Below are 16,035 nucleotides of genomic sequence, written 5' to 3'. Positions count from 1 at the left end.
GCAAGTTACGTAAACTTTATTGCACATCTATATATAACGATGATTGATTCTACTATTAACTGGGAATCAGACTCGGAATGCACAAAAGACAAACACAATTAAAAAAGGAAGTCGGTTACAGTCTATAAAAAGAGTAAAGAAGCGGATTCAGAGAAGTTGTTCTTAAAGTGTTACAATGTGGAATCTTGTATTTTTATTTTTTACTTATCTTAAAACTTGGAGGAATTCTATTTTAAACCTTCAGCCTCTACCACGGATGTAAACATTGAAGAGATGCTACTAACAGTCCGATTCAGTACTCGTGAATCGGTCTTACCGACTCATTAAAGAGTGCCGGTTCAGAAGAACGACTCGCTCACGACTGTCATTCGTCTGTGCTCTCTGTGGCTTTAACGTCCACTTCATATTAAGGGTGTTGGGCTGCACAGAGCGCTACACTCTCCTCCCATGATGGCGCTGTGAAAGCGTACAGTACACTGCAGGCTACAAGAAGAGGACTGGACATCTATCAGCCCGCCATGGACGTCCTGGCTCGTTTAAGTGTAAGTGAATGCATGTTATGATACAGACTGTCTCTCTAGCTGTGTAAACCGGATTATTTAGAAATGTATGAGACATTTAAGGTTCATTTCAGCTCTGAAAATTTCACTATGCCTGGTTGCTGGTGGAAAAGCTGGATTGCTTTTCCTTTTTTACCTTAACATATTTTATAGTATCTATAATGGGTTTATGAATTTGGTCATATAAGATGACAAATGGGGCTGAAATTATGTTTATTGTATCTGCATGCGATATAAAACAGGCTTTTGGGTGTAAACTGTAGAAGCCGGCAACGAACATGGTTGGTTTTTCATAAGCCACCCTTCGTGCTTTCTTTTTCTTTATATCCTAATATTACAAACCGTTTTTTTCACATAATAAACATGAACATTATCTTTACACGACATTCATCCAGTAGCCAGTGAGCGGACAGGCTAGTGCCACAGCTGACGTGTCGTAAAACATCATGTCCTTGGTTCGGCTGGGCGTCAGTGGTGCTTTTACCCCGAATATAAGCCTTAAATCTGTTTTAAAAGCTGTTCTGTCCGTCAGCAAATTCTCTCTTACTTCTGTGTTATCACCTCTGAGCTCTCTGAGGATAAAAACAGCCTTCAGCGTGATATTTTACCGTGAAATTTCAGACACAGACAAACGCCAAGCAGGGCGAGGATGCTCGTTGCCTTGGAAACGGGGTGCAGGCACGCGGAGGTTGTGGTACGGAGGCGGGACAGGAGGGAGTAAAAAATGAAATAAATAAAGGCTTTCCAATGGCGCACTGACGACGCAGACATCCTACTAACCCATATTTCAACAGAGAAGGAACGGAGCGAGGCAGAGATTTAGCAGCAGTCAGCCGAGGACCCAACGCTGCAGCCCCCAAACACCAAACGGTAAATTAACGGTCGATTCTCAACCGCCGTTCTGCCTCTGAGCGACTCGCGCAACGACAACTCCGCAGCTTAAAGGGCTCAAATGGTGTGCGAACGGCCCGTGGTAAGCTCACACGGGGTAAACAGTAGGGAGCCTCGCTGCACTTTATCCGTTTTACCTCACCGTTTCTAATGCTGAAAGTGTGTACCTACCGGTGGTCCGCCATGACTCTCCCGCCCCCCGGCACCACAGCCTAGCTAACGGGGGAGGAGGCTCTCCTGTAATGGCGCCTAGACACCAGGTGAAGGTAAGCGCGGTGCTGATGAGTACATGTGCGGTAAGAGAGGTCAGTCCATCCTGATTAAACGCTGACCATACTCAGTATTACCTCGGAATTATCCTAGCAGAAACTGTAGAGAAAAAACAGTGATAAAAACGCTGACTTTCCGTGGTGGGATGTGTCATTTTGTGGAGAGGCCTGGTTGACATTGGCGAATGACAGAGAGTCGACCAAAACGTCCTGTGACATTAAAGCGTCCTTTCCCCCTTTTTTGCCCCAGTTTGGAAACGAAGTTTGCTATATTTATTTTGGGAGAAGGAGAGGAAGTTTAAATGATGTATTCAAAAGTCTCTGTAGGGCTGTGGTGGTCAGACAGGGCTTTTCTGACTCGAGGTCTAACGGTCTGCTCCGTATAGAAGTTGTTACTGTAGTGGCAGAACTGATAAGTAAGTTAAGTATCTTGTACTCTTCTTATCTAGATACCAGAGTCTCCCCTTCTTTCCTCTTCTTTACCCTCTTCTGATCAATAGTGGTAAGATAATGGCCGAGTGGTTCTCACATTAATCTGATTTACTGAGTGAGTGAGTGTGTGTGTGGGTGTGTGGTGCACAAAAAATCACAAGTAAATGAAAAAGCAGATACATGTAGATGACTTTCAACTATTCAGTGTCTTTTTTATTTGACCACTGACGCTTGCCTAACTGTTAATTGTGGCATATTATCTCAGCGGCCACAGGAGTGGTGGTACTATAGGTATATATAATGTGATTCTGACACTGATACGTACAAATATTATTAAAGTCTAAATAGTCAAACTGCCTTAGTGTTTTTCACCTGTACTGTGATCACCCAAAACATCTACCTTTAGCAAGGTCTTATATAAAAGTCCCTAAACATAGCATTTGTTAGTTTGGTAGCTGCATGGGAGACACGCTTTGTGTCAAGGTCATCTTCTACACTGAGGACAAACCTCAGCGTCCAGTATGTGACATGCCTGTATCCAGGACACTCTGCATAGACAGCTTGTAAACGTTTGTTAAGTTGTGTGTGCAACAGTGACTACATCCACAACCTGTAGGTGAACGCTGTTGCAGCCGACCTAATATTAGACCTACTTTAGCGGCCAGATGAGCTACCTGTCTCATTGCTGTCTGTATGCTCAGCTCTTTTTTTGGTCATGTAGTGGATAGTGTGGTGGGACAGTGTCGGTATCATCATTTCTTAACCCCTTAACAATTCATGTTTATTTCATGAATTAAATAAATAGTAAATAATCTGCTTTTTTTTATCTCAGTTTCATTTAAGTTATTAACATTTAGTTAATAATTCCTTTCGTGTTTTATGTTGTTTCGTTGGTGACAGCATTTGTACTGCTTGGTGATTGATCACACCTCTCACTGTATTCCACCAAAAGTGCATCAAAGATAGAAGAACAGCACCTAACAAACTTAAGTTCCTATGCTGATAGATGCTGGATTTTTAGGTGCTCGTCGTTATTTTTTTGGAACAGGACTTCTACTTGAGCCAGTGCTGCACAAAAGTAATAATGCTTTTATCTGAGATCTTTGGGCGCTACTGTTGTGCTGATGCTTTAGGTAAGTTCAAACTGGTGCAATCTCAAAAAAACAAAATATTGTGATACAAATTGTTTAATGTTGTGACACATACAATAAAAATAAATTCATATATCATTATATTTTTGACAATCAAACTTTTGGCCAGCCATCTTATAGTTAAATTCTCTGTCATCTTTTCAGGCGCCACAAACAGCCGCCATGAGTTCTGCAATAATGTGCTGAGTTGGTGCAGTGTCACTCTCTGACTGCTTACATGCACCACAGCACAGGCAGTAAAGCCTGCTTTGTCATGTCTGTGATTATTCATTTTGCTGGATGTAAATGACTGAATGAACATAACCTCTTTTTTCCACATTCTTGTCAATGCTGGGATCTGTCCAGGCGATATCTGGAAATCAGAGGTGTAAGGTGTAAGTGCAGACTTGCTTCTGCTAGGCACAAACATGGCTAAGCCTTCAACTGTGAGTGTGATACTAATGTGATAGAAATGTGTAAAATTCAGCTGTGTGCCAGAAAAGGCTATAAATGCTTTTAATCTGTATTTTGATCAGCAAATGACAGCTCTGGGATGATTCAGCATCAGTTAGCCAGTATGATAAGAAAGCTCACCCGGATTTCACAATGTGGATTTCTCTCCATCCAAGTGCAGTTTTTACTTGACTGAATTGTAGTGTACAAAAACAAACATCATATTTTAAGAAACCTATCCACAACCACTGGGCAGTTCACTTCAGTAGAAATTCTGGCTTGATCTTTTCGCTAAAGTGTGTGTGTTCAGCTGTGTAGCCTCTTATTGAGCTTTCAAGCACACCTTTCAGATGACCAGTGCACATGCACTTAGCTGGTCGTTATTCATATTTAACCAAGACATCCTCCTCGCCCACAAGAGAGAGCTATTTATAAAGACACCTCTCTCCCTGAGTGATCTGGCAGTGAGAAAAGTCTTGGCTCGAAACAGGCAATTTCTCTCTTACAGGCCTTTCCACTCACCTCTCGTTTGATCTTTAATCACAGTCAGAAGGCTGTTTCTTGTAGAAGGGTGGTATACCATGAACACTTAGATTTGATACTTGCTTAGAGTATGTAAGTCAATTTAAAGAGATAAAGATTTGATGAGTATATGAGGACAGTTAGGAGGTCTCCTGGCCATAGTAAAGGAGATTTGGTGACTTGATCCTAGAATCACAACATCCACAAACTTTTATATATAAGACATAATATCCACATGGTCTACTGTAGTTAAACTCCAATTCCAATTCACTATTCATACTTTACAAAGTATATAAGCAGCATTATTGACTGTAAGCTGTGAGGTGTGCACTGACTTCTGACTGATGTCATTTATATGAGATATAGCAAATCCAGTCTGTCCAAAGCACTGTCTTGAGCATGGTTTAATATACTGTTGATTCATACAGTTCACCAGTATTCATAATTCATTATTCATGTGTGGTATTGGTGTCTGATTTCCACACAAAAAAGCTTTTAGCTGAATTTTTCATTTTTCATTTTCATTTTTCATTTTGACTGATGCTGGCTTAGGCCATAACATATAAAAGAATAAGAATACAATGTCTAAACGTCCATGGCTGTGTGTTTTAGGTTCTTTCCTGTGGCCACATTTGAGTTATGTGTCCTCTTTTTCCCAGGCCCAGACTGTGGCAGTGGAAATTATACTATCTTGACCTTTGTTTATTCAGAGGTTTTCTTCACTGTGGACTGATTTAAGACAAGACATGCAAAATACTGAGGAACAAATTAGTTGCAGATGAGTTTTTAGGGGTCCACAATGTTACGAGGCTGCTGAGTTCATTTGAAACTTGACCGATGTGGTTCTGTGATTAGTTAAATATGTCATTAGAATCAAAAAGCCTTTGTAAGTGATTAAAAACACTGTTTTTGTTTGAAATGTTTCCAGCACATTCTTAATTATAGTAACTGAATTCTCTTAGTCAAAGTCTCCATCCTGCAACAGCTCTGAAAGTTGAAGATTGAAGTTGTGACTGCTGCCAGATAATATCTTCTCAAATCTCCTCCAAATCCTCACCAGCTTTTGTTAAGGGCCAGCTGACTTTTCTCAACAATATGCATTTATTATAATAATTTGAGTAGCTCCAACTGCAGACAGAAAGGAAAAAACATTGATGTTGTAGATGAATCGATGTGAATTTGAGGAATTTAGAAAAAGACTTTAGTTATAAAGTTCCCAAACTGCTCTTTTAAGCTGCAAACACTGGTGGAAAGGGTTTTGAGGTTTGGGCTGACTCAGGATTTGGCTAGCTTACTAAAACAGGACTTGGTGATTCAGGGTTACCTCAGCAAAATTCTTTAGGAGACCATCTGTCCAAGAGCTTTTGCTGAGTAGACATTGGTTATAAAGCTTTTGCTACTTATGAGGTTAAGGGGAATTCCGGGCACACATCGATTCATGATTTCCATAACTGTGTTCCATTTATGTTCTTAATGCTGACATCTAGGTTTTAATGTGACCTTTTTGGGCCAGTTTTTTGCTTCAGTTTAGACCACAGTAGGTTACTTGTTTTTCAAGGTAGAAACCACTGGCAAACAAAGTACAAAGTAGATGTTACAACCATCAATATAACTGCTAATCCTTTTACCAAATGTTTAAATGGTGTCTTTGTGGTACTTTGTCTTTTTTGGATTTCTTGAAGACTGTGATATGTATGTTTTGGCAAACCTTTGACAAATTTATATTTTATATTGATTTTGCAGCAGGTGTGGTTATTAATCAATAGTCTTATTGCATTGCCTTCTACAGTAGTGCTCGACAGTCCAAAGCGTTTCAGTGACATAATCAGGGAAAACATGAAAAGGAGTATTAATCTGTTTTATTCTACATGAACCATTTAAAAATACATATTATCTTCCTATTTGGTACAAGGCCTGGACCCTGTGTTCCCTGCGCATCATAGAGAGTCACAGTCTTCTCCCTGGTCACTAGAGGGTAGTGTTTGTGCTGAGTGAACAACTACTCATGAATTGCTACTCTCAGCAACTCTGTATCCACAGCATCGATTTCCATTGGTGTCTTTTTACCTTTCACATGTCAACATTACCTCAGAATAGTGCCCCCAAGAGATGTCTCAAATGAAGATTGTAAAATTGGGCTCTGAGAATCATTAAATGCTACCATGGTGAAAGTAATTACTTTATATTACCATTAGCTACAGATCCATAAAAACCTAGATAACCCTCGTCAAGCATATCTTTTTTTTCTACTGTGATAAAGTTACCAAACTCTTCTGAGTAGTGTAATTATAGTCTGTTTATAAGATGACATGTCATGTGGCAATAAAAGGATCAATCAGTCACTTAAGTATTATGCTCTTGTATGCTGTTGGCTTTTGCTCTGAATTTTATTTTTGTTCAATCTCACTTAAATTCAAGTCATATATTACTGAATATTTGTATCTTGATGATAGGCCACATTTTTTTCTTCCCTGCCTCCCCCAGTCAAATATGAAGAGCATGGAGCGTGAGCTTCAGTGCCCAGTGTGTAAGGACATAGTGAAGCAGCCTGTGGTGCTGCCCTGCCTGCACAGCGTATGTCTACTTTGTGCTTCGGAGGTGCTGGTGCAGAGTGGCTACCCCCAGCCTGAGCTGCCTCCTGAGCCCAACTCGCCTGCTTCCACCCCTAACACCCGCTCTCCACGCCAGGCCCGCAGGCCCATGCCCAAGGCCGATCGTATAGACCGTGCACTGCGGCCAGGTGAGTAGGTTTATACATTTCATATGTTATATGTTTATATCTTATATGCTTTTTGTGATTTGTGCTATTTATAGATGCAAAGCACCTCATGGACATGGCTTATAACTCACTCACTCACGTTTAACAAGATGGTCCACAAGGGGGCGCTACAGGCACACTAGTAACTTCTGTATACGTCCAGACCTGCAGGATATCCTGTGTTTGCCATATGTTTTGCATCTTCAAATCACCCTGTACTTCATTATTGTAAGTAAATGGATCTAATCGAACCCAAGTGAATGCTGGGAACTTTCAAATCTGCTGCTGCTGCAGTGCTAAAAACTGTTTACTTACCTAAATCTAGATATGTTCCTTGGTATGTTGTGCAACAACCTGCTGTTAGCTGAAATGACCATTGTGGACATGTGAGAACTGTCTTTTTTTGATGATTTAATAGCAGTTATGAACTGGCCATCAGGAGGACCAGGAGAATTCCCGGTGGGCCGCTGAGAGAGTGAGAAAGAGGGAAATGTGTATTGTCATTCTGCTGTAGTCCTATATAAAATGATAAGACAAACGCCAGAGACAAATGGCATGTACTGGGCAAATACTGGAGTGCACATATCTAGACCTGATAGTGACCCACTGAATTCGCAGTATGTGGCTCTTAGCCAATAACACAAATGCTGCTGCCCCAAAACAAAGCATAATGATAACCAGGAAAGTTAAATCATGAAGGCTAGCTAGAGAGAGATGGAGAAAACCTCCAAATTGTTTTTTTATGACTTTTTAATGTCTGCAACTCATCCAATCACATGAAAGGCAGTAAGGGTACTACATGCTGGTGCTTCGCATTAGTGACACTTTGTGTCCTTGTTGTGCATGCACACTGTCTGATGGTTCCAGTATATTAGGGTACAAATGAATACAGGATGAAACAGAAGAGTGTACTTAAATAAATGGCTGCTCCTCTATATTTTCTTTTTTTTAAATAGGATTTGGTACATACCCAGGTCGCCGGCGAAAGGAAGGCCCTACCCAGCTAATGCTCTTTCCCTGCGTCCCCTGCGGTCGAGATGTGGAACTGGGCGAGAGAGGGTTGGTTGACTGCATGAGGAACCTCACACTGGAGCGCATAGTGGAGAGGTAATGCAAGATACACACTTCCCCACACCATTGATTAGTGACCAGCTTGGGTTGCTCACAGCCACACTGAACTACGGTACATATTAATTGATCAGTTCATTAATTGCTGACCATGTTAACATGCTGAGGTGAGCTCACTTAAATTAACTAGAGCAGATGCAGATTTCAGTCAGCTAGATGCTGGTTTAGATGCAAATATAACAGACATCTGTTTACAATAATGATATCTTTATTTGATGTGTTTTCCCTGTCTTTCTTTCTTTCATTCTTTCTCCTTCCTTTCATTGTCTTTTCTTCTCCAGGTACAGACACACAGTGAGTCTTGGCAGTGTGGCAGTGATGTGTCAGTTCTGTAAGCCCCCACAGGCTCTGGAAGCCACTAAGGGCTGTGCAGACTGCAGGGCCAGCTTCTGCAATGAGTGCTTCAAGCTCTACCACCCCTGGGGCACCCCCCGTGCCCAGCATGAGCATGTTCAGCCCACTCTCAACTTTAGGCCCAAAGTGAGTCTGGGTGGAACTGCCCACGATATTTAAAATGGCTAAAGGTTTATGCGTCTATATGCTGTTATGCAGTAATTCTTGTTGTAGAGGTAGTAATAGTAGTAATGGTAGGTACAGAAGTAGTTTTGTTTGCATCATTCATGAACTGCATTTTTTCTCCGTTCATGGATACTTTACCTATTCTCTTTGAGTAAGTTCAGTGGTAGACCTGACGTTTTCATAACAGTGTTGGCAGTTCTGGATTGAAGTATTAAGGGCCTCATTTTTAGAACAGACTGTTCTTTGGCACCTCCCCAAGTGGCCTCTCTTCAAAAAAATGAAGTGCAATTATTTAATCAAGCTACACTCTTAACCAACCTTAATGATAATCAAAATCATAATTCTTTTCTCTCTGTAGGTGTTGACATGTCCGGAACATGATCAGGAAAAGTTACAGTTCTACTGTAAATCATGCCAAAGGCTGCTTTGCTCCCTCTGTAAGCTCCGTCGGGTCCATGCAGGTCACAAGATTGTGCCAGTCACCCAAGCATATCAGGCACTCAAGGTATGATTTTAAGCTCATAGTTCAGGACTATATTTACTTAGATCGGTTTTCCCACAGATTTTGAGATTTTTTTTGTTATCAAGTACAGGAAATCTCAGCATTTATGTTAGTGTTTCATATCAAATCTGGTGTGCTGTAGACCAAAACAAGCAAAACTGTGAAGATCCATTTACATACAGACTGTATGTGTGTATGCCACAGGACAAGATCACCAAGGAGCTCAACTATATCCTGTCCAATCAGGGCACAGTGCTGACTCAGATCACACAGCTGGAGAATGCCATCACTCAAACTGAGGTACCACCACTCACACAACATTTTCCTACCCAGTATAACATGCAATGTTTTACTTCTGTGCCACCCACACAAACGCATAGTTGTCCCATTAGCTCCTATTCTGCTACTCTTACGTTTTCCCTCCAGTCCTAATTTCCAATGACTGGGGAAAAAAGTTCCTCTCCTATTGCTGTGTTTCCAGTGCAAGAAAATATGCAAAGTTGAATTACAAAATGTATTGAGAAAGCTGAACACTCTTTAACTGCAAATGTCCACCCAATTGGACAGAACAAAGCAATGTAGTAAGTATAGTTTAGGGGCTGTTCATGAGAGCAGTAACCTGTGTGTGTGTTTGCAGGTGAACAGTGTAGGAGCCCGTGAGCAGCTCTCTCAGTGTGTGCGTGAGCTGATGGCCCTGCTGTCAGAGCGACAGGGAATGCTGGCCCAGGGCCTGGAGAGCTCACGCCAGAAGCGGAGCGAGGCCTTAGCCAATCAGGTAGCTGAGAGGCGGAGCCTGCTGGAGCATGCAGGACTTATGGCTTTTACCCAGGAGCTGCTAAAAGAGACAGATGCAGCTTGCTTTGTACATGCAGCAAGGCAAACCCACAATAGGTAGGACACACACACACACTTATAATTACTGTCATTAAGTTGTTAGCCTAACACCGAATCGTTCCTGTCTTTTGAGGAAAATGAAACAATTGATTTAATATGATTTTAAAACGGGTTTCATAAGTGACCTCGCATAACATGAATGAAACATAACATGAATGTTTATGTGTGTGTGTGTGTATATATATATATATATATATATATATATATATATATATATATATATATATACTGATAATAACTGATTGACTAGTTGAAAGCACAGTGCATTTGACCCTTGCATATTACATTATATAATGTAATATATATTGTGTTATATTTTCTTGGTAAATATGGTGGCCTCTGTATAAGTTGCATGTGTTTTGATTTACAGAGGTCTACAAATAATAAGTTGTATTAAGCCTAGCTGATTTATTTACTCATTACAAGCTATGTGTACATTATGAGAATATGTTGTTTTCAATAATTCTTCATTCTGACGAGTGAATTTAATATATAATGATGCAGAGAATACATGCTTTGAAACTCCTGCCTTGAGTACAAGTGTTCAAAAAGAATTGAAAGATTGTCTCATCATCGTCAGTCGTAGTGCAAAGTGTAGTCGTAGTGCATAATTTGTTCAGTTTTGGTGCAAGAGTCCTTTAAAAAGACATCAAGCTCATGCAAATATAGAACAGATGAGACATATGAATAGTTTTTACATCCATGCAGCACTGCAGATGATATCAGTAGCTCGTTGACATTTAAAGTTTAACTGATGGCATCCAGGAATTCATTAACACTGACTGACACTCATTTTTTCTTTCCTTGTGTCTCACAGGTTGGCCCAGTCCATTGAGTCCCTGCAGAGTTTTTCTCTCTCCGCTGATCCGTCATTCAGACACTTCCAGCTGGACGTTTCCAGAGAGCTTAAACTTCTTACTGACCTAAACTTCATTCAGGGTGAGAAATAGAGTGTGTGCACACTATTTCGGTTTCTTCAGTTCTGACTTTTCTTGAAGTTGGAACAGTAAAAAACAGCAGTTGACACAAGTAGACACATTTAGGACACATTTGAATATTTGTGAATGCAGTGAGACTTGACAAAATCTAATGAAAAACTCCATTACCCATTAGCTCCACTAGCTCCTGTGATTGATACCCAGCGCACCCTCGCCTACGATCAGCTCTTCCTGTGCTGGCGGCTTCCGCAGGAATCCTCCCCTGCATGGCACTTCTCAGTGGAGTACCGTCGCCGGGGTGTGGTACCAGGAGGTGGCGCAAGAGGCGGCATCCGTGGGGGTTTGGCTGGGGCCCGCTGGGGCTGGCAGCGATTAGAGGAGGTGAGCGGGACCAGCGCAGTGATTGACAGACTGGAGATGGACAGCGTGTATGTGCTGAGAGTAAGGGGCTGCAACAAAGCTGGCTTTGGAGAGTACAGTGAGGAAGTATACCTACACACCCCTCCAGCTCCAGGTAATTAGTTTACACACATACTGAGGAAGAACATAACTGTGATATGCCTTTGCAGAGCATGAACTCAGTGAAACAAGCAAGCAGAAGAAAACAATGAATAACAAAACTGTTTATTCGCGCATACACATTTAACATTCATATTCTCTAGGTTGTTGGATGGGGTCAGACCCGAGTTACCTTATTTAACACAGATAAGTGGCACTATGCTAATGAATAATGTTGGATTGCAAGTGCAGCTGTTTATCTGTTGGGGGTCGTAAAAAGGCTGTGTTTCAAGATTTGTATGGAGAGACAGGATTTTGGTAGGTGCTTATAATGAATCATGATACGAAAGAAAAATAAGCTTTTGCATCACTGGCACCAGAGTAGCAATTGAGTGGCACAATTAAGTGACTCAAGTTGATTATAGGGCTACAAAAAACAGATAATATTATATAGATAATGTAATAAATTTGCTAATTAAAACATTGGGAAACAGAAAAGCCATTCGATTAACCATCATGTTTACTACTTTTATGGATCCACTTTCTTCTTGGGGAAGCAAACATTTATCAAGCCAAATTCTAGCTTCTGGAGAGTAACACGTAGCTGCCAGCTCTGCACACTGGATGCACTGCAGACTCTTTGTGATCTGGCACAGTTTGAGAGACTCATAATTCCAGGTGACAGTATAGGGTTTAACTTAAGATGCAGTCCAAATAAGTTTCCTACTTTTCTAGATTTCTAGCTAGTTAGCTAGCAGGCTCTCAATTAACCTTTGTTAAAAAGCAAAATAAATTCTATTTATTCAGTAGTACAAAAAATAACAATTAATCCAGCTACAAGAATAAAGAAGATTTTCTGTTCAGTTATAGAATATTTAAATATTTGAGATAAAAATAAAAATTGTATTCAAAAATAAAAATATATTCAATAGTTGCAACCCTCCTTGATTTTAAAAATCATCAAAATGTATATATTTATATGAATATATACATATATGAATATATATAAAAGTCCTTCCAGTAAACTATTTTGGAATAATTGAAAAAACTATACATGGTTTGGACAATTCTGTTCATTTTATTATCATTTATTATTATTTGAATTTCCTTAGAAATTCTGACTACTAGATTATTTTTCACAAAAAGTGGTTGACTGCTCAAGTGACAGCCCTAGTCCTAATCTAATGCAGAAGCGGCCTACTCCTATAATTTTAGGTCAGTAACATGAGTCACATCATTTTTAGTTATAGTTGTATTGCTTTTGACCTCTTAATAATCAATAATAGTTTCTTTAGCAACTCCTAGCGACTGTTTTTGAAAGTGCAGGGTTTTTTTTTTAAACAACAGCTTTTAAGATGTATTCATCCCACGTTTTAGGATCACATACACAGATACATTCTCTCACATGGAAAACATCTCTCACTTGGAAAACCAGCTCTCGAACCTGTCTAACAATAACATGGTTAATAACATCCACATGTGTGCACTGTGGCTGTGGGACATGCTGTGTTTAATAATCACAGTTCATCCATGAAGTAATGCTCAATAACTCATCTCTTTTCTCTCTCTGTTCTTCTTTTTGCCCATCCCCATCCCTCCGTATACCTTTTTGTTCTCTCTTCTGTTGTCATTTTCCCATTCTCTTGTGTCAGACTTGCATCCCTCTTTCTGCTTTCTCCTCATGCTTCCTTTAAATTGCTTTTCTGTTCTGTCATTTTTCTCACACGTTTTGGCTTACTTATACTTTTTTAATGTGCCATATGAACCATGCATTCCTATATCCACCAAGTTACTTAGTTATCAAGTCTTTTACTTCCTCAGGCCCTTGGTGTTGTGAAGTATTTTGCTATGAGATCATATTTTTCCCACCCATGCAGTAACTAAAGCCTGAATACTTCTGAATTTTGTAGTACACTGATGTGTACTGAGTTACCAATAACACACATGATGCTAACATTAACAAAAAAACAAACAAAAAAAAAACAATAAAAAAAAAAACCCTGTTTTGGTTACTAGTTAATGTTAGCACATGCTTTCCTCATGTGCATACAAGTGGTATTGCATTTGGCTAATGCTTCAAAATATGCATTTTTACTATTGAATGTTTTCTTTTCATCCCTAAACTAAAAAGTAGCTGGCCTTCTAAAGAGTATTCTTCCTTGTGTAGTTTTATGTTTCACCCTGCGCTGCCCAGAATATTTGTAGTCAGTTTGTGCATCTCCCGTTTCTTCAGTCCTAATTTCTACTGTGGCTCTTTTCCTGATAGCTGTCCTTATGCTTTGTCCTCCCCCTGTACACCTCTATGATTCTATGCTTCAATCCTGCCTTTCCTCCCCTTCTTTTTCCTTCAACTGCTCTGTCTCTCTTTTCTGATCCTCTCCCACTCTTCCACTCTCTTCTCCTGACCTCCTTTTCTTCTGTCGTTCATTCTCTCATCTCCCTTTCCTCCTCTCCTCCTCTCTCCTACCCCATTAGTACTGAATTTCTACCTGGACTCGCGCTGGGGTCTGCACGCTGACAGACTGGTGGTCAGTAAAGAGCAGCGTTGCGCCCGCAGTGTGCCAGGCCTTTCCCTTCTGCAGGCTGCTGACCGTGCCCTCACTTCCTGTCACCTGACTGCTGACCTGCTGGTGGGTGATGTAGCTGTTACGCAGGGGCGCCACTACTGGGCATGCTCAGTGGAACCTGGGTCCTACCTGGTCAAGGCAAGTAAAACTTGAGGGAATTCATTTTTGCCATTCCTCTAAGCCTTTTGCAAACTTTCTGTGAGGGATGCAAGCTTCAGCAAATGTTGCTTGTAGAATTAATCTAAATTCATAGCAAAACAATGGAAGCAAAAATTGAGCAGCTGTGCAACCATGCAGATTGAACATGATGTAGTTGAGCATCTGTGAATGTATGTCCAAATTCTGTGAGACTGGAGTTCAGATGTCCAGAGTCTGGAGATTGGGATTGGAAAAATTGATGTAGTGGCTACCTACCGGCTACCTGATGGGTTACATAACAGTAGTCTCACAGGGTCAGGCACAGTCTCGTAACATCTGGGTTCTGGAGTAAAGGAGGCAAGAAAAGTGTAGGAACAAAGTGACGGCCTGTCATTACACCTGCAAAATGAACAATGGGATTTTGATACAAGTTGAATGATGTGCTAACAACCATATATATCTCTTTTCTCCCGAGTTACTGTTTTCAGAGTAAACAGAGAAAATCAGTTTGTGCATTGATCATAAGTCCAACAAAGCTAAATCAAGTAGTATTCCTGAAACATTAATTTTAAAGAATGTTAGATAATGGTATTATTTGCTAGTTAGCAATATTCTGTTTTGCTTGTGCTGTTTATTGTGCCACAGTCAAGTCACAGTTAAAAGTGCATGAACTCTTAGAATTTGGTTTGGGTTTAGAGGGAAAGCGTGTGGGCATGGTCTTGTTTGCAGCAGATTTCACTGCGATCTAGCTCAATTTTTTTTACAAGTTGTCCCCAAATGTGTATTCTAATTACAAGATCATGTCTGGCCCAGCAAGACTGAATTAACAGTAACCCTCCCAATGTATTGATTAACATACCTGTTCTTAGTAGTCATTTTGCCTCTTAGAGTCTGAAAAAATAGAAGAGATATTTGGATAGGTGTGGACAAGGCCTTGATTTACCTTCTCGCTTACTTGGGTATGCAGAATGCTTTTTCTCACTGCTCTCGCACTTGCACTTTCACTCTCTCCCTATTTGTTCTATAAAGGTTGGTGTTGGTCTGGAGTCCAAACTTCAGGAATGGTTCCATCTGCCTCAAGACATGGCCAGCCCACGGTGAGTGAGTAAGGGAAGCTGTAGAGAGAGTATAAAAGGAGATTGTTTGACATGTGCCTCTGCAATATAACCATTGCCCTGTCTTTGTAGGTATGACCCAGACAGTGGACATGATAGCGGGGCTGAGGATTCTTCCGACTCTCCGCCCCCTTTTACCTTCCTCACCATGGGCATGGGCAAGATCTACTTGCCACCCTCTGCTAACTCCCACCACGGAACAGCCAACCACCGAGATGGCGGCATCACCAACGGCAACGGCCCTTCCTCTCCAACTGGCGTCACCTATCCTCTGCCTCCCAGGCTTGGGGTGTGTCTCGATGTGGAGAAGGGGCGTGTCACTTTTTATGATGCACATTCTCTACGCCCACTCTGGGAGGGGCCTGTGGACTGCTCTGCCCCTGTCTGCCCTGCCTTCTGCTTCATTGGAGGAGGTGCTCTGCAGCTGCAAGAGCTGGTAGCAAATCGTAATGCAGACCAGACACCCGTCAGACGAGTTACCATCCAATCACGTGTCACTAAATTGAACTGAATTAAGGTAGTTGTCTTAGAATGATGATAATCCAGAAAACTGTCCTGAGATGCATAGTCTCATCTCAGTGAATTTGGTTTTTATATTTCATTTTTAAGAAACACTTGTTTTTTATTGCACCGAAAATGCTCCTCAGATTACCTTTATTATTATTATTATTATTATTATTGTTATGTATGTATTTTTTTTTGTTTGTTTTACACTTTGATA

The 16,035-nt window shown here is 40.8% G+C and overlaps 1 protein-coding gene across 1 annotated transcript; it reads left to right on the top strand.

Moving 5' to 3' along the window:
- Window positions 1-486: 486 nt before the first annotated feature.
- On the top strand, window positions 487-15,826 carry trim46b (tripartite motif containing 46b). The gene is made up of 12 exons (XM_036567173.1): window positions 487-542; window positions 6,742-6,997; window positions 7,972-8,122; window positions 8,425-8,623; window positions 9,021-9,167; window positions 9,369-9,464; window positions 9,802-10,055; window positions 10,876-10,997; window positions 11,172-11,510; window positions 13,970-14,199; window positions 15,229-15,296; window positions 15,387-15,826. The coding sequence occupies exons 1-12, from the start codon at window positions 519-521 to the stop codon at window positions 15,823-15,825; spliced, it is 2,325 nt and encodes a 774-aa protein (XP_036423066.1). The 5' UTR covers window positions 487-518; the 3' UTR covers window position 15,826.
- Window positions 15,827-16,035: the final 209 nt, after the last annotated feature.

Source organism: Colossoma macropomum, unplaced genomic scaffold (genome assembly GCF_904425465.1).
Source record: "Colossoma macropomum unplaced genomic scaffold, Colossoma_macropomum, whole genome shotgun sequence".
Taxonomy (NCBI): domain Eukaryota; kingdom Metazoa; phylum Chordata; class Actinopteri; order Characiformes; family Serrasalmidae; genus Colossoma; species Colossoma macropomum.
Note: the sequence above shows the minus strand (reverse complement) of the source record. Positions and strands in the feature narration are given on the sequence as shown.